The sequence below is a fragment of the Furipterus horrens genome, unplaced genomic scaffold (genome assembly GCF_987537825.1).
Source record: "Furipterus horrens unplaced genomic scaffold, mFurHor1.1.pri manual_scaffold_15, whole genome shotgun sequence".
NCBI classification, from domain to species: Eukaryota; Metazoa; Chordata; class Mammalia; order Chiroptera; family Furipteridae; genus Furipterus; species Furipterus horrens.
In genome coordinates this window covers 15,443,933-15,469,577 of record NW_028327185.1, presented here as the reverse complement: position 1 = coordinate 15,469,577, position 25,645 = coordinate 15,443,933, and the positions used below count along the sequence as shown (strand labels likewise).

The window sequence follows — 25,645 nt, the reverse complement described above, 5'->3', positions numbered from 1 at the left end:
CGTCTAAGGTGAAGAATACTTTTTAACTTCTCAGCCTTCAATAATGCTGTATTTCAACTTTAAAGAAAAGTTGTATTATATATTTTTTGCATTGACATTTTAAAATATTAGAACAAGTCTTTGCAATACAATACATATTATACTTCAACAAACCTCACATGAATTAAAAATGTGTTGACTTAATAACGGTACTAAGGCATTTTTAAGTATTCGGCAAAAGCTATACAGGAATTTCTTAGCAGTATCCCTTTCATAATAACTTGATTTGGGTTTCCTTAAAAGGAACACAAAACAATAAAAGGCTTAAAAAAGAGGCAGTGATGCTATAATACTGAATCCCAGAAAAAGCACACTAACAAACCAGGTGTTTTCTAGCAGGAAGACCAGATAGATCAGCAAACCGGAACAATGTGCAGCCCAGGTTACAGGATCCATCACTATTATCGACAGGGAAGAGCAGGATCGGCTGCCTGATAAGTGTGGTTAAAGGCACCAGCATCGTCCGTGTTGGTCACAGTGCCTAAAACAGCAGGTATCAGGCCTCCTTTCCTGAACTGATCTGGATGAAGATGCTTTCACATCAACAGAGTCTGGACAGTGTCAAGTTCATAGAAAAACTCCATTTTTTATTTTATTTTGGTACGTGAGTAATGACCTAGTAGTTCCAGTGTGGGTCACGTGATACATGGACTGTGATACATGGAACTGAATGAACACCGCGCTGGCGGCCATCGATGCCAGAGTTCGCAGAACAGGCCGCGAACATAACCAGCTGTGCACGCCTCAAATCAGCAGATTTCAGTTCAGATGATTAAGAAAAATAAAATATTTGACTGCATTTAGTGTAACATTCTATTATATCATACATCAGACACCATGCTGTAGAGACGCAGCGGGTTAGTTATATACAGTACAGAGCCAGGATTAAACCAACGGGGAAAGGAAAACTAGGGAACAACATTTTTACATACATGTATACATCATGGTATTGTCCATTGGATTAGCTCTACCACGTGGTTTGCTGTGCCACAGCCACTACCTTACATAACACCGAAATCATTTTCCCCCTGGACAAACATCTACTTCTGTATAAAGTAGAAAAAGATGGTGGTAAAAAACTTCTTCTTCAAGCTCCAACAATTGGGTCCCAAATACCACTGTATGAACACCTAAAAAACAGAAGAATTTAGAAATATGCATAACTATAAATGTACAAACAAATACAGCTTAAAATCCCAAAGGGAGCAGTGAATACTTCCAACTTGTAGTTAAACTTAATGTCTATTAGATAACGTTGGCTGTACGTAAAAAGTCCACTGTGGTAAATGGGAAAAAAGAGGAAGCTTTAGAAAGTTACAGTCTCTGTTTGCAAATTTTATAAACGAGCCTTCTATTTTCCTAGCAGGTGCATTCCTTTAGGCTTCAGTGAACCCAAGAAGACCGCCTCCCTGGCTTAAAGGCAGCAGCATCTCAGGTTCTCCCACCAACCACCACCCCTCCTTTCCCCCCCACCCCCAAGCAAGCGCAGAAGGACTTCCAAGTTCTTTCAAGTGGAACACCTAACTTGTTTTTAAAAATGGTGAATTTATCCTTTTGCTGTTTGTTTTCTACCTGGTCCATCTGTTCTTTACTACCTTTTCCCCTCTTTTTCTGCCTTCTTTGGATCTACATCAGGTATTTTATTCCATTTTAACTCCTTTTTAACTTACTAGCTACAACTTTTTATTATGTTACTTTAGTGGCTGTTTGAAACTTATTAAGATTTTAGGTTTTTTAGAGCAATTTTAGGTTCACAGCAAAACTGAGGGAAAAGTACAGAGATTTCCCATATACCCCCTTCCTTCATACATGCATGCTGCCCCCATTACCAACATCCCTGTCAGAGTGACAAATTGTTACCAAGTGATGAACCTATATTGAGACATCATCACTCCAAGTCCATTGTTTACATCACTCTTGGTATTGTACATTCTATGGGTTTGAACAAGTATATAATGACATGACCACCATTATGATATCATACAGAGTATTTCACTGCCCCACAAATCTGTGTTCTGCCTATCCATACCTCTCTCCCTCAAACCCCTGGCAACCATTGGTCTTTTTACTGTCTCCATAATTTTGCCTTTTACCAAATGTCATATTGTTGGAATCATATACAGCAGTCCCTTGCTATATCATGGTTCACTTACCGTGGCCACACTGTATCGTGGCATTTTAAAAAATATTATATTTAATTATTTATCGCGGATTTTTCGCTGGATCGCGGGATTTTGCGGTACTGTATAGGTATGTTGTTAAAGTTACGTAGGTTTAAGAGTGTAGAATAAATGAAAGGTTCCTACTTCGCGGGTTTGTGTGTGTGTGTGTATGTCTGGAACGTAATACCCGCGGTAAGTGAGGGATCACTGTAGTATGTAGTAGCCTTTCAGATTGGCTGCTTTTACTTAGTGATATGCATTGAAGGTTCCTACATGTCTTTTCATGGCTTCACAGCCCATTCCTTTTTAGCGATGAATAACATTTTATTGTCTGGATGTGCCAGCTTACTTATCCATTCTCCTAATTGAAGGACATCTTGGTTGCTTCCAAGTTTTGGTAATTAGGAATAAAGCTGCTATAAACACCCATGTGCAGGCTTTTGTGAAGACACAAATGTTCAACTACTTTGGGTAAATATCGAGGATTAAGACTGCTAAATCACGTGGTAAGAGTACATTCAGTTTTGTAAGAAAATTCCCACCAGCAATGCATGAGCGTCCCTGTGGCCCCACATCCTCACTAGCATTTGGTGTCGTCTGTATCTCGGATTTTGGCCATTCTAATAGGTTTGTAGTAGTGATATCTTGTTTTACTTCGCATTTTCCTTATGACGTATGATGTGAAACATCTTTTCAAAGACTTACTGTCATCTCTATATCTTCTTTGGTGAAGTGTCTGTTAATGTCTTTGGCCCATTTTAAAATTGGGTCGCTTGTTGCCCTGGTTGGGTAGCTCAGTCAGTTGGAGCATCATCCGGTACACCAAAAAGGTTCCAGGTTCGATTCCCAATCAGGGCACTTATGGGAGGCAATTGATCGATGTTTCTCTTTCACATCAACCTCTCTCTCTCTCAAATCAATAAAAATATACCTTTGGGTTGCTTGTTTCCTCATTGTTGAGTTTGAAGAGTTCTTGTATGTTTTGGATAAGTCTTTTGTTAAATAATGTCTGTTGGAACTATTTTCTCCTGTCTGTGGCTTGTCTTCTTATTCTCTTGACACTGTTTTCACAGAGCAGACATTTTAAATGGTAACGGAGTCCAGTTTATCAATTGGTGTTTTGTCTATAAAGTCATTGTACCCAAGACCATCTGGTTCTTCTCCTGTTTCATCTTGTAGGAGCTTTACTGTTCTACATTTTACAGTTAGGTCTGTGACCCATTTTGAGTGAATTCTTGTGAACGGTGGAAGATCTGTGTCTAATTTTTGGTATGTGTCTAATTTTTGGTATGTGAACGGCCAGCCGTTTCGGCACTATGTGTTGAAAAGACTATCTTTATTGCCTTTGCTCCTTTATCGAAGACCAGCTGCTATATTTATGTAGGTTTATTTCTGGACTCTCTAGTCTGTTCCATTATTGATCCGTTTGTCTACTCTTTCACCAATTCCACACTGTCTTGCTTACTGTTATACTGTCTTGTAGTTGGGTAGTGAGGACATTCTGCTAACTCTGCTCCCCCACCCCCAGTATTGTGTTGGCCATTGTGGGTCTTTTGCCACTCCATACAAATGTTAGAATCAGTTTGATCTTCCTCCCTATTATAGATCTTCTGCATATTTTGTTAGGTATACCTAACCAACGTCCTTTTTTTGGATGCTAACACAAATGGTACTGTGTTTTTAACTTCAAGTTGTACTAGTTCACTGCTGACATATGGAGAAGTGATTGCCTTTTGAATATTAACCTCGTATTCTGCAACTTTGCTACATAATCACTTAGATAGGACTTTATGGATTCGTTTCAATTTTCCATATAGATAATTATGTCATCTGCAAATAAGGACAAGTTAATTTCTTCCTTCCCAATTTGTATACATTATATTCCCTTTTCTTGTCTTACTGCATTAGCTAGAACATTCAGTATGAAGCTGAAACAGAGTGGTGGGAGGGGATATCCTTGTCTTATACCTGGTATTAGTGGGAAAGCTTCAAGTTTCTCACCACTGAGTATGATGTTAGTAGTAGGTTTTCTTGTAGTATTAATCAAGTGGAGGAAGTTTCCCTCTACTCTTAGTTTACCAAGAGTTTTCATCATGGATAGGTGTTGGACTTTGTCAAAGGATTTTTCTGCATTTCTTAACATGATTATGAGATTTTTCTTCTGTAGTCTGTTGATGTGATGGGTTACATAATTCTGTAATGTTGAACCAGCCTTGCATACCTGGGATAAATCCCACTTACAGGTAGTATGTAAGTCTTTTCATATATTGTTGGATTTGATTTGCTTACATACATATTTTTTTTTTGAGGATTTATGCATCCATGTTCACGAGAGATATTGGTCTGTAATTTTTCTTTCTTGTAATGTCTTTCTCTGGTTTTGGAATTGGGGTAATGCTGGCTTCATAGAATAAGTTAGAATGTATTTCATCTTCTTCGATCCTATGAAAGAGATTGTAGGAAATCAATATAATTTCTTCCTTCAATATCTAGTAGAATTCATCAGTGAACCCATGTGGGTCTAGTGCTTTCTGTTTTTGAAGGTTATTAATTATTAGTTCAATTACATTAATAGATATATGCCTATTCAAATTGTATATTTCTTCTTGTGTGAGTGTTAACAAATTGTATCTTTCAAGGAATTGGTCTGTTTTAGCTACGTTATCAAATTTGTTGGCTTAAGAGTTGTTCATGTTGTTCCTTTATTATCCTTTTAATGTTCATCATAGGATCTGCATAGTGATGCTCCCTCTTTCACTTTTGATATTTGTAATTTGCAATCTTCTTTTTCTTAGACTGATTAGAGGCTTATTATTGATTTTATTAATCTTTTCAAAGAACCATCTTCGGTTTTGTTGATTTTTCTTAACTGATTTCTTAGTTTTAATTTCATAAATATGTGCTCTAATTCTTATTTCATTTCTTCTGCCTACTTCGGACTTTTTGTAGTGTACACATAGGTGCATGCATCTAGATCTTCCTTCTTTTTTAATATATGTATTCAATGCTATAAACTTCCCTCTAAGCACTGCATTTGCTGCATTACCCCCAAATTTTGATGTTATGTTTTGATTTTCATTTGGTTTAAAATAATTTTAAATTTCTCTTGAGATTCCCAGTTATCCTTCTATTAATGATTTTTAGTTTAATTCCATTGTGGTCTGAGAACAGACATTGTATGATTTTTGTTCTTTTAAATGTATTAAGATGTATTTCATAGCCAAGAATTTGGTCTCTCTTGCTAAGACCATGTGAGCTCAAGAAGAATGGGTGTTCCCCTGGGGAACAGCTCCCATTGAATTATACAGTCACCTCCCCCTTTCATGATGCAGCAGCAAGAGGCAGTTCCTAGTCTTCACATAAAGCACGCGTGGAACCCCAGGCAGTGAGCACAGTACAACGCTGAAGGGCCAGCAGGGATATTGCGGCGTGAGCACCTACCTCTGCACCCCCACGCCGCCTCTAACAGCCACACTCCTGAGCGCTCGGGGCCTGTGCGCGACGCGGGGACCGCAGCTGCCTCAAGGCGGCATCTCCGTACTGAATGCCCGAGCCCATTCTTTCCGGGTCCAGCTCACCTGAGGGACAAGCAAGTCTTTAAAAAAAGTTTTTATGTTTCTGTGATCCCCAAAGTATATATTTTTTAAAAAGTGCAGATATATCAGCGTTTCTAATAAAGAGGAAAAAATATATACATATATGTTTGCTTGCTTGGGCATAAAATATCTTTGAATGACATGTAAAGAACTGATAATAATGGCTGACTTCAAGGAGTTCTAGGCGGCTAGGGGACGGGAGAGGGGTGGTAATGGAGTGTGATGCTTTTTTAAAAATTTGGAATTATGTGAAAATATTATGTACACAAAGGTAAGTTAATGTAAAATTAAACTACAGAGGTATTATTTTCCCCTTATCGGACAGGTAAAATTACACCCAATATGATAACACACCCCGTGGGCGGGGCTTCAGTGCACTAAGCATGCTCATTCATTGCTAGGGGGGTACACATGGCTACAACCCCGACAGGAGAAACTGGATGGCCTCTCCTTATTTTGCACATGCCTCTGTTCCGTGACCCAGCAATTCCACTTCTGGGAATTTCGTCTACATACACATTCACACACGTGAAACGACTTATAAAACATTATTTACCACAGCATTATTTGTGACAGCAAAATACTGGCAACAAGCCAAATGTTCAAAGTAGACTGGTTCAACAAATTAGGTTTACCTGACTCAATTTTGTTAAGTATTTTTCTTGCGCACTGTACAAAGGCCTCTTCTACGTTCTCCCCCGTCAGTGCACTTGTTTCCAAAAACATCAGCTCTAAAATTGACATCCAACAAAATACAAAGCCACATTTAGAAGACAATCATAATTACTCAGCCTGTTTTGTGTTCTCCTAGAGTAGCATGTGAAATGTAATTTATTACTTAAAACCATGTGTTTTTGCAAATATAAAATCAATCAATACATATACACATGTATACATAAATATTTTTTATCCTCATCCAAGGACACTTTTTTATCGTTTAGAGAGGGAGGAAGGGAGAGGAACATTGATGCGAGAGAGAGAAGCATCGATTGGTTGCCTCCCGTATGTGCCCGAACTGGGCAATCAAACCTACAACCTTTTAGTTACGGGATGATGTTCCAACCAGCTAAGCCATACTGGCCAAGGCTGTCAGTATGTATTTTTAAATGTCAGAAGAAGCCTAACCTTTTCTGACAAGTACTGGTATCTTGTACCAGCACTTAAATCTTGGTGAGGATGTAGGCTGGATGAAGCAGCTCGGCTGTCCCTCCAAGGCAAAGTAACAACTTCCTTCTCCTATAAGCTTCCTGTCACCCCAAATATAATGGACAAGCGTTTACATCTGGGGGGACTATACTGCAGTTTGTCATTCTGACCATGAAGAGGTCTTGTAAGAATTAACACTCTTCTTATCCACTGGCGCAGCTGCAGCCCAGCAGAGGCCACGTGAACCCTAGTCTCGGGGCCTGGTTCCCTCACGTGTAAAAACCAGGTGCCTTTACATGACATCTGAGTTCTTGCTGAGCAGCAACATTCTAAGCTTCTGTATTTTTAAACAGCTTCTTTACAAACTCCTGATGGCTTATGGTTTTATGGTTTTCTCTCAGGTATGTTTTCTTAGCAGAAAGCCAGTGACTGTGTGAGAATGCCATTTGGGAGTCCTAGAGTCAAACTGAAAGTAGATGTCAGGATACTTTAGTTCTTGATTGGTTCTAAAAGTTAAAGTTCTTTAAAATACCTGAATTCCTATCATTCTGTTACCTAGAAGCAGCCATTAGTTTTGTGTGCAAATCCCACGTATTCTACAGAGAATGCAGAAATTCAGAGCTGTCTCGAAGGCATCTATAACCAAATGACTTAAATTTAATGTGACCATGATAAAGACACTAAGTCCAATATTTCTCCGACTGTTTCCTTCTATTTAGATCTAATATTTCACCATCTTAGCTCCAAGCTACATTAAAAAGATGACATCATCTGATTAGAGCCTTAAGACTTTTGTTACCAATTTCACTTTAAACCAAGACCTGTAACAGTCAAAGATCTTAGACTGAAAAGTCAGTACAGAATATCAATACATTTACTTTTATCATAGTCACTTATACAGGCAGAATGCAATATTGTGAAAACATGCTAAATAAGTCACAATTCACAGTAAACAATTGAAAGGTCCACATTTCCTAAATATTGTTTAAACTTAAAACTCCAAGAGTTATTCTAAGCTGCAAGTAATGTTATCACCCCCAAATCTGCCATTTGAAAAACAGTAATAGGTCTAAGGTCACTTGCCGTTTTCTTGAGCAAATCTGGAAGCTTCTAAGAAAGTAACTTCACGGTCCGTGTCCAGGTCCTTCTTGTTCCCACAGAGGATGATCACGATGTTCTGACTTGCTAGCATTCTGGCATCTGTTAACCAATTAGTAAGCGCATTGTAGGTTTCTCGGCTGCGTAATATAAGATTGTGAAAATAATACATGTATTTTATAAAACTAGCAACTCTTTCCGGTCAGTCACACTACTCACACTGCTTTAAACGTGTCGGGGTAACGCCAGGACCCTCGAGGGCTACGCAGACAACCTGAACAGCCCAAGTACACACCATACCCACAGGGTTTGTTTTGTTTTGTTTCCAGAAAAATGAGACAGCAAGTCAGATATTCTGTTGTTTTCTATTTGCCCAGTCAAGGAGCAAAAGGAAACAAAAGTTCCTTAATTAATTTTACAAATATTTATTGAGCTCAGTCTGTGAAACACAAGACCTAACAGCTAACTGTTGCCATTTAACAAAACCATGCACTATGCCGGTACTTTGCTTTATAGGAATTTATCACACCGAGTCTTTATAAGGACTGTGAGGCCCAGACAGATGAGTTGCTCCCCAAAGGCACAGAGCAGCCAGTGGCCGAGCCAGGACAGGACCAGGTCTTTTGTGACTCCAGCCCTCACATATCTAATGACAGACCTGCCCCCCCTGCACCCCTTCCCTGCCAGCTCCGCCACTTTGATAGCCTAATGACTTCCCACCTCAGCAGGCGGAGCCCCTCTGCCACTGGGTAAGTGTGGCGGGTCTGGGTCAGAGCGCCTCACCCCAGCACATGGCGGGGGGTGGGGGCGGTTACAGAAGCCCAGGAATGCCCTCCGGTGGGACAAGTTCCTACCCAGAAAGAGCCCCAGGGGGTACGGTTTAGATGCCAGGTTTCTAAGGCAGTACAGCAAACACCGAGGCCAACACTGTCTGACAGGGCTTTTGCCAGGACAGGCAATTTCTATAACCTGCCCCAACGCGGCTCCTGAGCACCTGAAACAGGGCAAGTGAGAACAAGGAACTCACTTTGAAGGTCATTGAACTGCGATATGTGGGTGGCAGCTACACACAGGACAGTGCAGGCTTAGACCCTTATGAGGTGCCAGGAGCTTTACCTTAGCCTGTGGACCTGCCCAGGACCCACGGGTATTACACACCACCGTCATCCCATCCCACAGACAGGGAACCTCGGGCCCAGACAGCGGGGGCACCGGCCTGAGGACGTCACCCCGCTAGGACCCAGAACTGAGATGGGCAGCCAGGCAAGCTCCACCAGCCTTGCCCTCACCCTCGATCAGCGTCCAGGATCTCTAATAATTTACCACACATGAGGTTGCACTTTGTAAAGCTTAAGGAAAGTGTCAAAGCATCGTGTTAAGGAACATAATGATGCCTGTCTAGCTAAATCCCGATGAATATAGTTCTTTACATGGTAAAGCTGTGGCAGAGGCTGGTTCAAAACCTCCAAGACCCCAAATGAAAGGGCCGAGGGGCTTCCTGACTCCCAGCCAGGCGGCCCGCTGCACACGCACCACAGCTGCGCGCAGGTGCACCCGGACGGGAGGGGACTTTGGGGGCGGCCCAGCTGCCTCTTCCACTGAGGGATGGGGGGCGGGGGATCTGCATTACCTGGTGATGTCATAGACGAGGAGAGCCCCTGCGGCGCCTCTGTAGTAACTTCTCGTCACAGACCTGAAAGAGTGACACTGGTTACTCTCAGCGGTCAAGGTCCTGCACTACTGCACGCCGTCTTCGGGCACCAAAGCACCCATCGGCCTTGCAATCCCCAACACAGGGACAGACGCTGCTTCAAACGAGACGTGACTCAGAGACACACATACGAGGAGCTATTGTGTCTGAAATCAGTGACGGAGACGATGGGAGGTGGGACTGAGCCCTTCAGCTGCCTCCAGAGAGTGTCAGAACCGAACCGAATCGCTGGACACCCAGTTGGTGCTGGAGAATCTGGACAGACCCCAGGCCTTTGGTGTCGGGAGACAGACCCCGCAGAGATGGACCCTGCATACGTCAGGGGAGGAACACTGGGACGCTTACAGGAAAACTCAGCGCTACTCATTATGACTATACATTTTGAAAAGGCAACTATTTTTAAATTTGCTTTTTAGCTTTTATCCTCCAAAGGCAGGTATCTTTAACATTTTTTTAAAATGTTTTAATCACAATTCAGCATTCTCCTTTTTTCATTAATTTTTTAAAAATTTTAGTTAATATTATGTTATTTTAGTCATTTTAGCGGGGCTTTGGGGGCGAGAACACATAAAAGTTGAATTGAATCCACCATGTTTAATCAGTGCTTCCAGAAGAAAAATTATGACTAAAAACAATACTTTTGAGGCCAACAATTACTGAGCATTTAAAATACAACAGTCACGCACATAATTAAGTGAAAGGCTTGCAGTGGGAGTTCATTTTATTTAACTGAATTTTGGAACTTGGGCATCTGTTCTGTTGTGACGGTGTATGTGTTCAAACAAGCTAACGAAACACCGCCCTACCTCTGCCCTGGTAGAGGGATTTGGGGTCACTGCCGCTCGGCCGGTGTGCAACCCAAGTTTGGAGGACAGAACAGTTTGTGGCAAGTGTATCGACCATCAGAACACACTCTATTAGTGCAAAATAAAACCCCTAAAGAGGTTTTTAAAAATTCTTTTAAGTCTTTCTAAAAAGCGAAGTAGAGAAAAATTGTTTGGGCCCTTACCTGGCCTGCAATCTACAAGTGTGCTACAGAATATGCAACGCCACGTGAGCAAATTAGCCCGGGAATTAGGGTCCACTCACTGGGAACAGACTTTAGTGGATTCCTTGGTGAATGAGGCTGTGTGGGCAGAAACTGACTTTTGGCTTGTCTTAAAGCTTCCAGAGGTGAAATTTCTAACATCTGTGTGAGGGGGTGGGAAGGGGGCCCATAGATTAAGAGAACATAATTGATTATTTCAAATACAATTTTCAAATATTTTTACTAAGAGAAAAGGCTACCTGAATCGTTCTTGGCCTGCTGTGTCCCATATCTGTAACTTTACATATTTACCACCAACATTTATTATCTTTGAGCCAAATTCCACTCCTATTGTATGATTTGAGTCATCTTTGACTGAAAAAGAAAAAGAATAAGACATTTATTTTTCGAACAGTAAGGAAAGAGGCTTATAGATTTAAACAAGCCACACTAAAATCAAGGGTGAAATCAACAGAAAATGTCACTGACTTTAGCCACTTATCTCTCCAACAGCTGATTAGCATTCACTGTTTTAAACCCAACACACACAGTCCCTATTCTCAAAGAGACAATAAAGCTTTTTCTCAAAAATCCTGAAACAAACCACACATTTTAAAGCCTATGTTGGGTGCTGGCCATGCATAACGGGAGCTGGGAGCCCGGACCACTGCTGCGGTCCTCCCAGATGGAGGCTGCATTAGACCCCCGGGTGCCATCTTAAAGGACTCACTGCCCAGGGACAGACTGGCAACTAGGCCACCCATGAGGGAGTGAGAGTTTCAACTATTTGAATGGATAAATATTCTAAGGAAATAAAAAACTCCCCAAAGAAAACTGATGGAGACCACAGATTAAGGGGAAAAGAGAAACAGTAAACAAAACCAAAGAGCAAACCCCCCAAAACAAAACTCAGTGCATATTAGAGCTGTGGAGTTTTCAGGAATTTTAGTATTGTGTGGGAATACCTTGGAATGGATTTGTTGGAGAACTCCATACTACCTGTGTAAAACGGGCAGAAGAGCAGGCAAACTAAGTAATTTGCCAAGCCCAGCTGCAGTAAGCTGTCTGCAGAAGAAAATCTGGGAAGATGAAAATAAGCTAAAAGCTAGCAGGGTTAAACGGCCCACTGACTCGTGTACACTTACAACTTCAAGACGATACTGAACTAACTGTTCCAGAAACCGGGAATACCGCCTGACAGCTGTGTTTCCTGTTTCCCGGAGGTGCAGAGGATAAAAGGTTAATACTGACTGTACCAGTGGGTCTCGTGCCCAGCCAGTGCAGAACCGGTGAGGACAGTTCTCCAGAATGAAGCCACCAGGCAAACCTCAGAGTAACAGCCTTCCCAGGGGTGGTGACTGAGGTCAAGGGCACCCTGGTTTCGACAAGGCGACAGAGAAGCACACTGACACCTTGTGACATCCTAACCTCAGACCATGCAGACGAACCCTCGTTAGGAGGCAGGGGACGACCTTCCAGGGACCGGAGAGGAAGACTGAGCAGTCTGGGGACCTGACCTGATGTCCCCGGGTATCGTTTTCTGAGGTGGCACAATGTAGAGTCTCAGCACCTCGTGAGGACCCTGGGCTGCCCAGTGGGAGCCAGCGAACCCTGGTCTGTGACGACCCCAGGCTGGGTCCAGGCCACTACACAGAGCTCCCAACAGGCCCTCGGCTGACAAAAATGGAGTAGCAGAATGCATTCCTAGAGTATAATTCTTCTTCGAAGCTCTGCCGAGACCCCTTCTCCTGCCTCTTTCCCTCCATTTTACCCGTCACCTCGAGTGTCTCGCAGTCCACACTTGCTTAAGATGCACTTCATTAAACGAAATGAATTCTGTTGTCACACCTTTACCCGACTGCCACCGACCCGGTCCTTCTGCACAAGTCTTTCCGTGACTGTAGAAGCACTACTTACAAAGGCCTTTCGAGCTTACGGCTTTTCACAATAGTCTGCAATACAACACTCAACCACCCTTACCAGAACAACGCACGTCAATGGCAGAAGATGAGCTCTGTGGTCAAAAGACCTTTTACTAGGTGGCCAGTGACTAGGTGCCCATCCCAAGAGCACAAACCAACTTCTCTAAACCTCTGTTTCTTTACCTGTAAGACAGAATGGAGGCCAACAGCTGCCTTAACTATACTGCTAGGCCGCTGAGGACCAAATGTCAGTCATTTACCCAAAATGTACTACCAGGGCTTCTGGGGCCCCTCCCCGCCAGGAAATGAAATTCCTCCACTGTCTTCCCCATCACCGTATTGCATTTCAGCATCTGGACAACGCGCAGTGTGAGTGACTACATACTGAACAACGAACTCCTATAAAAGCGAAAATGCTAACATAATAGTCATCATACACAAAACTTAATAACAGACTTTTAAGGTTATTTGCAGACATTTTAAGCTATGACTTTTCCTGAAAAATATTCAGAAGTTTTGCCGTAAACAGCGCTGAGCAGGAGGGCACTCTGAAGAGAAGATGTGCGTGAAACAATGACTGCCTGACGTCACTTACATTTCTTTTCAATAAACTGATGAAGTAAGCAAGACTTGCCGGTTCCTGCATTTCCAATAACCAGGAACTTGAACAAGAAATCTGAAAAACAAAAAGAGACCGTGAAAATAACTTTAACACAGGTGCTATAAATTTATTCTTAGGCTACAATCTTAAAATTTAATGAAATCTTAGCTGTTACTATAACCAAGAGCGGTAACAATGTTTTATGAAAACAGTAATGAACATGTTGACTTACCTTTTCACACTTTTGATATTTGGCTTACGTGGTAATTCAGTGGTTTTTAAAAAATGCTTTTGGGACAATTTCCTTTGTTGTTGAAAGTCTGAGAACTGCTCTTGTAATACATCAAACACCTCCCTTTGCTAGCCACTGGTCAAATATGAATCTGCAATGATAAGCACACGTGGCCTAGAAATTTCAGGTGTTTCCTAAGGGCGGTGGGGCAGGGGACCTGGTAGACTTTTATGCTTTGAGAAGTCCACACCCTTCTTCCTTTTTTTGTTTTTTCCAAACAGGTCTGAGTTTCCCCAGACTGGGAGATTTCTGTGGTCTTGTTTCTGCTCCCTCATCTGTAACCCGTGGGAAGAATGGCTGAAGTCACGTCTGGGTCAATATTCCAGGTGTGAAATGTGCCTCGTGCAGTGTAGGGAGAGCTCTTCATTCGTTCTTTACAGAGAGTAATATATTGAATTTGGGATATTATTTCCATGAAATGGAAATAAAGGATTTCCAGAATCATTCGGGCTTCTGCCTGAATCAGTGTGTTGCAAATGGCTATTTTTTTTTTATCTCAAATGAATGCTTCTTGACTCTCACTTTAAGAGGCCATTTTATTTTTAGGTTAACACCCACAGTTATGCCTGGAGACCTCAACACCACTCTCTCAACATTTAATAGAACAACTACACTGAAAATCAGCAAGGATCCAGAAGAACTCAACACAATCAACCACAGAATTTGGCCAACATTTATAGAACACCCTCCCCAACAAGGACAGAGCACATTGCTTTGAAGGGCCCATGGAAGATCTATCAAGACAGAGCATATCCTGGGCCATAAAGCAAACCGCAACAAATTTAAAAGAATTGAAATCATATAGAATGTATTCTCCAACCACAATGGAATCAGACTAGAAATCAGTAACAAAACGACCACAGGAAACTCTCCAAATACATACAGTCAGGCATTGCGGGAACACGTTCTGAGAAATGTATCCTTAGGCAACTTCCTGGTTGTCAGACACCGGAGCCACACCTCCGTGGTAGAGCCTGCTAGGCCCCGAGGCTGGCTGGGATCGCCTGTTGTTCCCAGGCTGTAAACCTGTACCGCCGGTTACTGTACTGAACACTGCAGACAGCTGTAACACAATCTAAGTATCTGTGTATCTAAACACACAGGAAGTACAGTAAAACATGGCAGAAAAGGTAAAAACGATGCCCCTGTACAGGAACTCACCAGGATGGGGCCCACAGGACTGGAGGCTGCGCTGGGTGTCAGCGAGGGAGGGTGAACGAAAGGGAAGGCCCGGGACATTCCTGTGCGCTGGCTACACTGTGGTCTTTATGAACGCTGCCCACTCAGGCTACACTACATTTATAAAAAATATTTTCTTTCTTCAGTAATAAATTAATCTGAGCTTACTGTAAACTTTTTACTATAAACTTTAAAATTAAAAATATTTCAATTATTCCATAATAACAATTACCTTAAAACACAAACACATTGTACAGCTGTACAAAAATACTTTATATTCTTAATCTGAAACCTTTCTTCTATTTTTAAAATTAATTTTTTAAAAACTTATAAAATTTTTTTCGTTAAAAACTAAGTACAAACACACACATTAGCCTAGGCCTACGCAGGGTCAGGATCACCAATATCACTGTCTTTCTCCTCCACATCTTGTCCCACTGGTCTTCAGGGGCAATAGGCTGCACGGAGCTGTCACTGCTGTGACAACATGACTTCTTGAGGAACACCTCCCGAGGGACCTGCCTCAGAAATATGTCCATGGGGGGTTGCTTGGTTTTGGTCTTTTGCTCATTGTAGGTTTGCTCGTAAGCAGATAATGTATCTTCTCTGTTAATGAAAATCTTTCAGTGCTGGGGGTGGTGGTAGTCCATGTTTTCAAACTTATAAAGAAGCTTCTTAAGGTCTGCAAAGGCGTGTAAAAATTCTGCTAAACGCTCCACTATAAGTTTTCATGATGGTTCTTTTTTGTTCTTCTTTTTCTATTCCAGTTTCCTTTTCTCTGGCCTCTTCTTCAGCTAAGCATTCCTGTTCCAGTTCCGACAACAGCTCATTAGTCAGTTCTCGGGCACCGCCTCTCGGAGCTCCTCAGCATCCTCCTCTCCCCCACGCAGGTGACAGTGGTTTGCCAGCTCAACCACAGCTTGGCTGTTCTTGCAACCTCTGCATCCTTGGCAGATTCTTTGACATCACAGGCTATGAACTCACTCGGTGACAGGCACTCTTCAGCTCCACTGTAGTCACATGGCCCGTGGTCACATATGTGGTCTGTCACTGACTGAAACGTTATGCGGCACATGGCTGTACTAACATAAATGCCAAGGTGAGAAGCACCAAGCATTTAGTTTGATATTCAAAAGATTAGGTATTTGGGAAGCACTGATTCAGGAAGAAACCCAAATAGTGTTCCAACTAGGCAAAGGGTAGTTCTGAGAAAGGAGAACAATTACATGTGTAGAAGGAAGACATTTCTATAGGTGCGGATAACTTTGTTCTTCATCTTCGGTCTGGCAGTCATCATATTTGCCTTCTTGTTATCTCTGCAGATATGTAGTTCTTTTGGGGTACAATGTGCTTCAGACCCAGCCCAAAGTTATTTCCCCTGTTTTACCACCCCAAAGGCTGAGGACTAGGGTGTTTGCAAGCCAGTTTCTCTGAATGGCAGCTCCAACTCCATTTTAAAGTGGCTCTGGTTATATTATTTTCCATATAACCAACAAACTTCCTAATAATCCAAGATTTAAAAAGAAAGTCTCATGGGAAATAGCAAAATACACTGAGCTGAATAGAAAAGAAAATACAACTTATCAAAAGGTGTGGGATACAATCAATGCAGTGCCGAGAGGAAAATTCAGAGCACTAAATGCATACGTTAGAAAGAGGGTGGGGGTGGAAGAAGGTGTAAGGGGGATAAAGGTAATGGAAAAAACACAATAAAATTTAAAAAAAAGAGAAGAGGAAAGTCTTGATCAATTAAGCTTCCTCCCTCAAGAATCCTGAAAAAGAAGAGCAAAATAATGTTAAAGCACAAAGAAGAAAGGAAATAATAAAGAAATCAATGAACCTGAGAACAGAAAAAAAAAAAAAAGAGAGAGAACATGCATGAAAAGAAGCGCAGGTGCCTTGGGAAGATGAGTGACACTGACAAGCCACCAGCACAAGTGTGGTGCGCTCGAGGGTCAAGGGGCTAAACACAGGGAAGACGGACGTGCTCATGCGAGGGCCACCGCGCACTGACAGTGGTACTGGGTGGCACTTGGGCAGCTGGTGGGAGGGGGAGCCCCGCACCACAGGGGACCTTCCCGACACGGTGCCTGGAAGGGGGACAGGGCAAGATGGTTTCACTAGAGAATTCTACCAGACAGAGAGAAGATTCAACACCAACCTACACAACCTCTTGGAGGAAACAGAAGGGGAGGGCACCTTTCCCAAGTATATTTATAAAGCTATTTTTATCTTGATTCCAAAACTGAAACAATTAATAAAACAAACTACAGAACAATATCCCTCATGAATATTTAATAAAATGTTAGCCAACTGAATTCAGATATATATAAATTATACACTATGACCAAGTATACTTTATTCAGGAATGAAAGGCTAAAATATTTGGAAATCAATCAATAGAATTACACTATAAATAGGCTAAAGAGGAAAAAGAGCACATGATCATATCAACTGATGCAGAAAAAGCAATTCATAAAAGTCAGCACTCATCCATGATAAAAACTCTCAAAAAATAAGAATAAAGAGGAACCTCCTCTTGATAAAGAGCATTTTTTAAATTCCATAACTAATCTTCATCGTGAAAGACTGCTTTACCCCTAAGATGAGGAACAAAGTAAGGAGGAAGGCTCTCACCGCATTCAATTTATGAGTCACATTCACCTGATGAGGGTTTCATCAGCATGAATTAAGCTTGAAGGTGGGGGAAAGACCATATTCCAAAATAAAAAATCTAAAATGGGTATATGCTACTAATGTACTTCTAATTTTTCTCTTGAAAGAGAAGATAATGAGAAAGGTATCAAATAATTAGAAATCAGTCTTGAGCAAAAGTCAAGAGATTCAGGAACACAGACGAAAGACTGATCAGGAGAAAAAGTCCCCAGGACAGTGAAGTAGCTAACAAAGCCAAAGGACTAACTCTAGGAGAAGCCTCATTTGGAAATTACTGACTTGTTTTTACAGTCCTCTGAAGCAACCTCTGATGTCCCTGACCAGAGCAGATTAAAAGCATAAAGGAGGACCACGAGCTATAGGCACAGTGACACCAGTGACATCAGTTAGCTGATGGCAAAGGCCAGCTTCGACAGCAGGAAACAAAGGGAAAGTGACTAATGGCAGAGCTCGTTTGTTGAGCTGATGACGGCCCTTAAGGACCTTGGGTCTTCAAAAGGAACGAAGGCACAGTGAGTAGACAAGATGACCTTTGCCCTCCCACAGGCAGTGGTTTTGCTTTTAGGGTTCCCAAAGGTCAGAAAGGAAGTAACGGTGGGTGGCTTTGACGGCAGGGACAGTGGAGTCATCTGAGAAGGCTTCCTTGGTTTCTGGCTTAGGGAACCCACTAGTCTGTGATAACAACTGAGAGAAGAAATGTTACAGATTCTGAGGAGGAATCCATTTTGTGGCAAAATAGTGAGCAGAGATCCAGAGAGATGACGCCCGCAGCATCCGCGAGCCAGCATGGAGGAGGCGGGGGCAGCAGGTCTTACCAGGCTGACTCCGAAAAGAGCAGCTAAGTAAGATGAAGGCTGCAAAGCGTCTGCTGAGTCTGCCCCCCAGCACCCCAGGTAAAGCCACCTTCAGTTGATGGGGGGGAACATCAGTCCGCTGAAGAATTAAGGAAGACGCTGCAGATAACAAAGGACGGAGAACTCGGCCAGAAGCTTGGCACTGATGGAGAGAAGAGACAGGAGTTCAAGGAGGGCGCCGAGGGGAAGGCGAACAGACAGGACGTTACCAGCAGAAAGGGATGCAAGCCCTGAAACCCAGAGCGGCCCAAGTAGAAGGCAGGGGTCAGTCTCCCACAGCAGGACCTCCTTTCCTCTGAGACAGGAGGATGAGGGTTAAGGATAAGCCAGGAGGGAAGTAGTGTCCTGGCTGGAGAAGGGAGGGGGAGGAGAGAGCTTCTTCAGGGCAGTATCTTTTTCTTCCCTGTGCTCAGTAGAAAGTGAGAAAGGACTTGAGACCAGTGAAGGTTTAACAGTGCTGATGCAGAGAAAGGTGAGACGGCCAGGATGAGAAAAAGGACGGCTAAGTCCTGCTCAGCCCCCAGCTGGAAGCAGAGACCCTAAGTCTACAGCGATCTCCATCTGCAAAGAGCTTTGACTCTAGAGCAGCAGGTAAGACAGACGGCTGGGAAGCTGGGGTTGGAATCTGCAGAGCTGAGTAGCTGACGATGAAGAAGACCGGGTGGGAGGAGCGATACGGAGAGATCTGATTAAGATCACTGGGGAGAAGTAGGAGGGCCATAGGAGTTTGCCCAGGCAATGGTGGCAATCCAGGACGGGACTGGCTGAGAAGCTGAACGCCTCCAGAGCCAATGGAAATAAAAAGAGGGCGGGCCCTTTGGCTCACGAGGTTTTCTGGCTCCCGAGCTGGCTCTCAGGCTCAGGCTCCGGCTCGGGTTCGGGCTCTGGCTCCCTGGATCGTCTTCCTCGAGGATGCCTGGTTGACGGTGCTGCAGCTGCCTGCATTTCTCAATGGACGGTATTTTGGATGGGAAGGAACTCTGGGCACAGCCTAGGGTCAGGCTGGCCTGGCAGAGGGTGGCAGGTTTATTCTTTGGATGTTCTAGAGGGAACAGGCTGACGCACAAGCCTGCCATTCTTCCAGAATTGTGCAGCTTTTGTGTATTATGTTGTTTTAGTTTGTAATCTAACCCATAGAAACTAACCGGGGAAAGGCTAGGAGAACCAGGTGTTAAGAGTGTAACCTTAATTGACAGGCTAAAGTAATTAAAGCTGTGACTTGATAGGCTGCTTTTGAATAAAGACTCTTCCTTTACCACATTGTTGCCTCTGGAATTTTGCCTAGAGGGTGGCGGTGGACAGCAGGACTCCAACTGCTATTCAGTAACAAGAGGGGCCATGGGTGTCCTATCTGGAGAGGGAGAAGCTCTCTGCCTGAAAAGACGGGACGGGGGGGGACACCCAGAGTCTGGAGCTCTTCCAGTGAAGACTGGATGGATGTGATCAGAATGGGACATGTATCCAGTGAGCAGCCAGGGAAGCGAGTCCCTCAGCGGGGACAGAAGAGGTGAGAGAGGGTGACGAGAGCTGAAGTCATGGACCTGGGAAGCTAAGTCGTTGACGGACTCCGCTGCATGGGGAAGCAGTGACCCAGGATCAGGAAGGAGTTGGGGTGGACAGCAAGACTAGGAGGCAATGACCTTGCAGAATAAGGAAGGACCCCAAGGTTGTCAGGTAACAGCAGTGAGGAGTTAGCAGAGCACAGGACATAAGATGGCAGGTACTTCAGATGGAAAACGTTCGGTTCGCTGGTCAGGGAGGAATTAACGTTGGTGAAATGCCACTTAGGAGGGAGGCGGGGTTCGGGCAGCAGGAGGGCACAGTGAGAGGGGAGGGAGCAGGAAGGCAGCAGAGGTAACCCGGCGCTGCGCCTGAGCCTGACTGCAAGGTCAGCATAGAGAATCGGCACATCTGTGGATTTCACATGTGCAGCCTGTCCGCTGACTGCACAGGGGCTGGGTCAGGACCTGAGATTTTGCTGACGCGCTCTTTGGGATCTAACCCACTGTGGGCTTGCTCTGTGGACCAATGTTAGTTAGCAGGTGAGTGAGCCTGGCTAGCCACCCAGCATCAAAGCTCTGAGTTCTTAGTTGCTTTCTGCGTGATGTAATAATATGTTTAAAAAAGAAAGTATCTTCCTAAAATGGAAAACTGCCCAGAAAAGGAAGTCGGTGGCCAGTGCAGTAGCCAGAAACGAAGAGACCTAATAAAAACAATCACCCTTAACCAGGAAACAAGTTGTGGAAACTTTGAAGAGTAGAATGTTGAATTTGATTCAGACACAGAGAAGATAAAACTCTATAAAGAAAAAAGGCCAAGTACTTTGTCAAAATGTTTCAGAGAACACTAGTGTAATTTAAAAAGGTGAACAGTTCATTTCATGAGGCAATACACAGAAAACGTCTTTCTGAATTGTCTTTTGAGCAAGCCCTGAATACCATACTAGAGTGTGCAATTTTGGAGATTACGCAGATCTGGGAACGCGCCCCTTGCGAATGTTACAGGTCTCTGCGTTAGTTTAGAAGCTACAAGCTTCAGTTCCCACCCCATCCCCAATTTCACCCTGAGTTCAGAATAGATTCTGACTTATATTAAACATCCAGTGCTTGTCTAGACCATGCACTAGAGCAATGAGATCCAGGAAGAATGTTTTATCTGGGCCAGCACTCAGACTTTATGGAGGAGATTTCTGTAGGGGAAAGAAAAATAAAGTAAGAATCTGACTTCCCTTGAGGCTGTGAGGCAGGACAGTTTTGAGTTCAAGTTCCAGCCCCAGCACTTCTAGGTTCTGGGACCGTGGACAGAGCCCCTGACTGTTCAGGCTCCTCATAGGTGGGTCACAGTGTTTGCCCTACACTGTCTGTGAGGATTAGAGACACTGGATACAAAGGACTTGGTGTAGTTTATCCTGACTTCACCCTTTACCTAGAGGTTAGGTTGTCAGTGGTTTTTCAGTAAGAAAGGATTTCCTGATCCAAGAATGGGAACATCAGTAGGTTAATACCAGAGAATCTTTGATCAGTACATATTCAAGGATATTGACCTGAAAGCTTCTTTAGTCACTCACTAGCTAAAAATAACACTGTTCTTGGGAAAAGAGAGAAAATTACCTTTATTACTAAATAATATATACCAGAAGAATTTAAGAGATCTGTCACATATAACTTTTATAGTTGTGAACATTTTAAAGAACTTATATAATAACAAATTACACTTTAATATAAGTTTTACCAATAGTTTTACCAGTCATGTCTAGACTATGAAGGTCTCTATTGACTTTAATAATAAAAAGATAATCCAAAACATGGACTTCATTCTTATAAAGGTATGTGACAAGTATAGTATCCTAGTTTATGTCCATATTTGTGACAAAATTACTCAAGGTGCTAATATAACAAAAGTGGGGAAATAGTAATAGCCACCAAATAACCAACTTCCATTTTTCTCCCCAAAAGTATTATCAGGGTCAAAATGACTGAAGAGGAATCTTGATCAAAACACCAAATATTTTCAGCAGGTTCAAAAAGACAATAAGAACTAAGATCAAATGCAAGCACAGTGTGTTTGTGAAACATTTTTGATCTTTCTTTCCAGGAAGACAAGGGATTCTCACGTGTGTGCCTGATGTTAAGGCCCACGCTCTTTCCACAGCTGTGCGGCTTCCTCCGACCCCTGCCCCCTTGCAGGAGGGGAGTGTGAAGGAACAGGTGAGCCCATCGCCTTCTTCAAGAAGATCATGAATGGGAACAGGCTGAAACTGAACTGTAACCTACATGTTTCAGAGGCCGCAGCAGATGCTGTTGCAGTAGGTGCTGTCTGCCTCACAGCCGTACCCCCAAGGAGTCAGTGTGGCCTCGGGACACATGACCCTCAAGCTTTAGGACCGACATTGGTTATTTTAAGGCAGTTATGGTCACTCCTGGCCCCCTCCTCCCTGCCAGAGATTAGATTGGAAAGGCAGGCTTAAACTACTCAGCGCAAGGTGTACTGGTCCAGGGGCAGGCACTTGACCTGACATGGCCCAGTCAGATGGGTAGGAAGGCCTTGTATTTCATAAATAACAGAAAAGGACTCCTCTTTTCTGTGGATGGAAATGCAGAAGCATACCCCCATGACAAAAAGTCTCCACTTAAGACTCTGAGGGGATGAGGCTAATGCCAGAGGAGGGATGGGAAGAATCTAGGTCCCTGCTGACACAGTGGGGTTTCTCAATCAACCAGCCCTGAAACCTCATCTATACTTATTTGAAAAAAAAAACAACACATTTTTATGTCACCTACAGGATTTTCAGTTGGTTTTTCTGCCAATTGCAGTTGGGAGCATTCTACCTGATTAAATGACCAAAAGAGGTAAGGATCTATTAGCTATTAAACACACATTTTCTGTTAAGCATAATATTTATTTTTGATCATACAGAGTCAATTAATCAGAAGGTTGTTAAGTAAGCATGGATTTAGAACTAGGGGAGTTCACTCAACAAATATTTACTTACCTACCAAATGTCAGGTATCTGAATGTTTAGTGACCACAGATTCAGGGCTCAGCTGCTGCCCCAGGCTGTGTTCAGCACCCCCCCATGGTGGTGCCTGTTGGATGCACCAAAGCCTGTCTTTTTGGATCTTTTACCTCCATGGCTGACCAACTTCTATTTGATCAACATGTTCTCTCTCCACGTACAAAATTATACTGAACGGGGCAGCAGCTGAGCCCTGCAACGCCAGAAAGCAAAGGACCTCTGCGCGCCCTGTTCCGATGCAGTGGGAACCGATTTCAGTTTTGGATTATTTTCTTTGGGTACCTGTGTGGCCTCTTTAATTCAGACAAACGCTGTCTGTGAAGGAGGTCTTCATTAGCGCTGCTCTTATAGCACAATGTGCAAAGCTGTTAGACTTCCACCATAAAGAAAAGTATCAAACTATGTCTTAAAGTGGGGTTTTCTATTTATCCTGGCCTTTTATTCCGTATTCTGTAACTGGGAGGAAAATACACCCCTCTCAGATGGGTTAAATCAGCTCTTTCAGTGTTCTGTGAAGGATGTGCTCAGGGGCTACTCACAGCATGACAGACAGAAAGCCACCTAAGCGGTCCCCTGCTTTCAAAGAGCTTACGATCTAGTCTTGCAGGGAAGATTTGCTCTGTCACAATCAAGCTGCCTGAATGGAAGAACAGACCTGCATGCTCTCCACAGGCAGTGCACACATGTGGTATGTATCTGATGAGGATTTGTCCAACAACCAGTACAAACAATGAACAAGAGAAATGGTATGAAAACTGAGGACACTACACATCATACTTTTCATGTTAACAAAGAAGAGAGAGGCTCTGTTTTTAAGTCCCTAATTTCTTCCCTGCGTGATTAAAGATTCATTTGAAAATGATAAACTTCCCTCTAAAATATATCCTCTTCATTCATCATTTATTAGCACTTTATGAATACCGTCCTTCCCCCCATACTTAAATATTGTTGGCTGCTTTTTAAGATTTCTTAAATGCCAAAACCAGCATAATTAATTAAGACAAAAATCACCAGTATTGTCATACACGAGTTTACCGTTCTGAGTAGTGCAGGACTGTACTTGGCTTTATTTCTCTAGGTAGCGTACCCATCACCACCAGGGACTTGTTTGTACTGACCGAATCTCTCACCACACACACTTCCGTTTGGAAAGCTCTGAGGGGAAGTACAAAGGGAGAAAATGTGCGGACAGTGTTACTCTGACTTTTGTGATGTGCTCTAGTCTGTATCACACCTGCGTGACTTCGTCCATCCTTGAAGCAACAGTACCCTGCACGTCACGTTAGCTTTAATCCATGGTCATGGCTACCGAGCAAAAGTCAAGTGTCCTTCAAACCAGAGGAACACTGTCCATTACCAAGACCGGACTGGGAGGGAAGCAGTGGCATGCAAAGACGAGAGTTACCGGATGCAGAGGAGTCAAAAGGTTTTTCCCTCAAACTATTTCCACTGGGAAGAGTTCTGATGGAGTTACTAGGAACGGGGGAAAAATCCATAACATCAGTCAGATCAATACCCATGATGGTTTAAGAGAAGAAATTCAAGAAACAACATCCAAGTGGACTCAGGAGGTAAGGATCGTCGGCAGCCATCCGTCTCGAGAGACGATGGTGTAGCTTCTTAAGAGTCTATCTGCACCGCCGAGAATGGCCGTGCAGTCCGACTCGGGAGTGACACGGTATCTGTCTCCTCCCGTGTTGAATCGACATATTGCGATGAAGCTACAGAGCCTGGGCAGGGTGATATGGAGGGTCTGCTGTTGCCCATGCAGCAGACCCCCCCTCTCTTCGCAGCTGAAGGGTCCAAGGGAAGAGTCAATACAGCTTGGCTTCAGGTGCGCCGCAGGAGTTGCCGGTGTTGACTACAACGTCAAACCGCCTCAGGGACTCCGGCTCCGGATTTTCTGTCGGGGTTTACTCCCTTAGCCTTTCCCCTGAAGAGGTATGCCGCAAGGCAGCGGAGGTTTTTTGGAATCAGAGTTTTCCTTCTCTGATGTGCCCTGACTGGAAGATCGAACCAGCGACACTTAGCTCGCAGGCCGACGCTCAATCCACTGAGCCAAACCAGGAGGTAAGGATAATGAAGGATAAAAACTGGACTGTGGCTTTGGTGGCAAAGTGGGAGATGGATGGGGAAGTGCGGCAGGGTTGCGGGCAGGTACAGAGAGGGGTGGGGAGGGGCAGCAAGGCAGGGGCCGGGGCAGGAGAGGATCAGCAGGTGTGAGAGCCACTGAGCAGGAAGACTCCACTGGACTCGGCCACCTTCGCATGTGGCTGTGAAGGGAGATGGCCTGTGCGATGATGCTCGGTGCCTGGCTGGGTGACCGGGCAGATGACAGGACCATCCTCCAGGAGAGGAGGACAGAGAAAAGAGAAGGGTTCTAACCTTCTCTCTTAGGTGAACGACTGTGTGGGAAAAAAGAAGGCTTACGAGAGACACTGATTGTCTCACAGTTTTAGAGGCTAGAAGCACAGAGTCAGGGCATTGGCAGGGCCGCGTTCTCTCTGAAAACCCCAGGGAAGGATCCTTCCTGGCCTCTTACTAGCTTCTAACGCAGTGGTTCTCAGCCTTCCTAACGCCGCGACCCTTTCATACAGTTCCTCATGTTGTGGTGACCCCCAACCATAAAATTATTTTCGTTGCTACTTCAGAACTGTAATTTTGCTACTGTTATGGACCATAATGTAAATATCTGATATGCAGGATGTATTTTCATCGTTACAAATTCAACATAATTAAAGCATGGTGATTAATCACAAAAACAATATGTAATTATGTGTGTTTTCCGATGGTCTTAGGTGACCCCAAAAGGGTCGTTCGACTCCC

General features: G+C 43.6%; 1 protein-coding gene across 2 annotated transcripts in view; it reads right to left on the bottom strand.

Annotated features, from left to right (window-relative positions):
- Positions 1 to 605: 605 nt before the first annotated feature.
- Positions 606 to 25,645, bottom strand: part of RAB4A (RAB4A, member RAS oncogene family) — a 28,444-nt gene continuing 3,404 nt past the window's right edge. The window contains exons 2-8 of one of the 2 annotated variants that reach the window (XM_090263498.1): positions 13,297 to 13,377; positions 11,040 to 11,154; positions 9,672 to 9,734; positions 8,027 to 8,181; positions 6,433 to 6,528; positions 5,643 to 5,779; positions 606 to 1,169 (exon numbers count right to left, since the gene is read on the bottom strand). In XM_090263498.1, coding sequence (XP_090119624.1) covers positions 5,664 to 5,779; positions 6,433 to 6,528; positions 8,027 to 8,181; positions 9,672 to 9,734; positions 11,040 to 11,154; positions 13,297 to 13,377 — 626 coding nt within the window. In that variant the 3' untranslated portion in view covers positions 606 to 1,169; positions 5,643 to 5,663. Of the gene's footprint in view, positions 1,170 to 5,642; positions 5,780 to 6,432; positions 6,529 to 8,026; positions 8,182 to 9,671; positions 9,735 to 11,039; positions 11,155 to 13,296; positions 13,378 to 25,645 lie in introns of those variants that run through there. The other variant, XM_090263499.1, reaches the window with a different exon arrangement.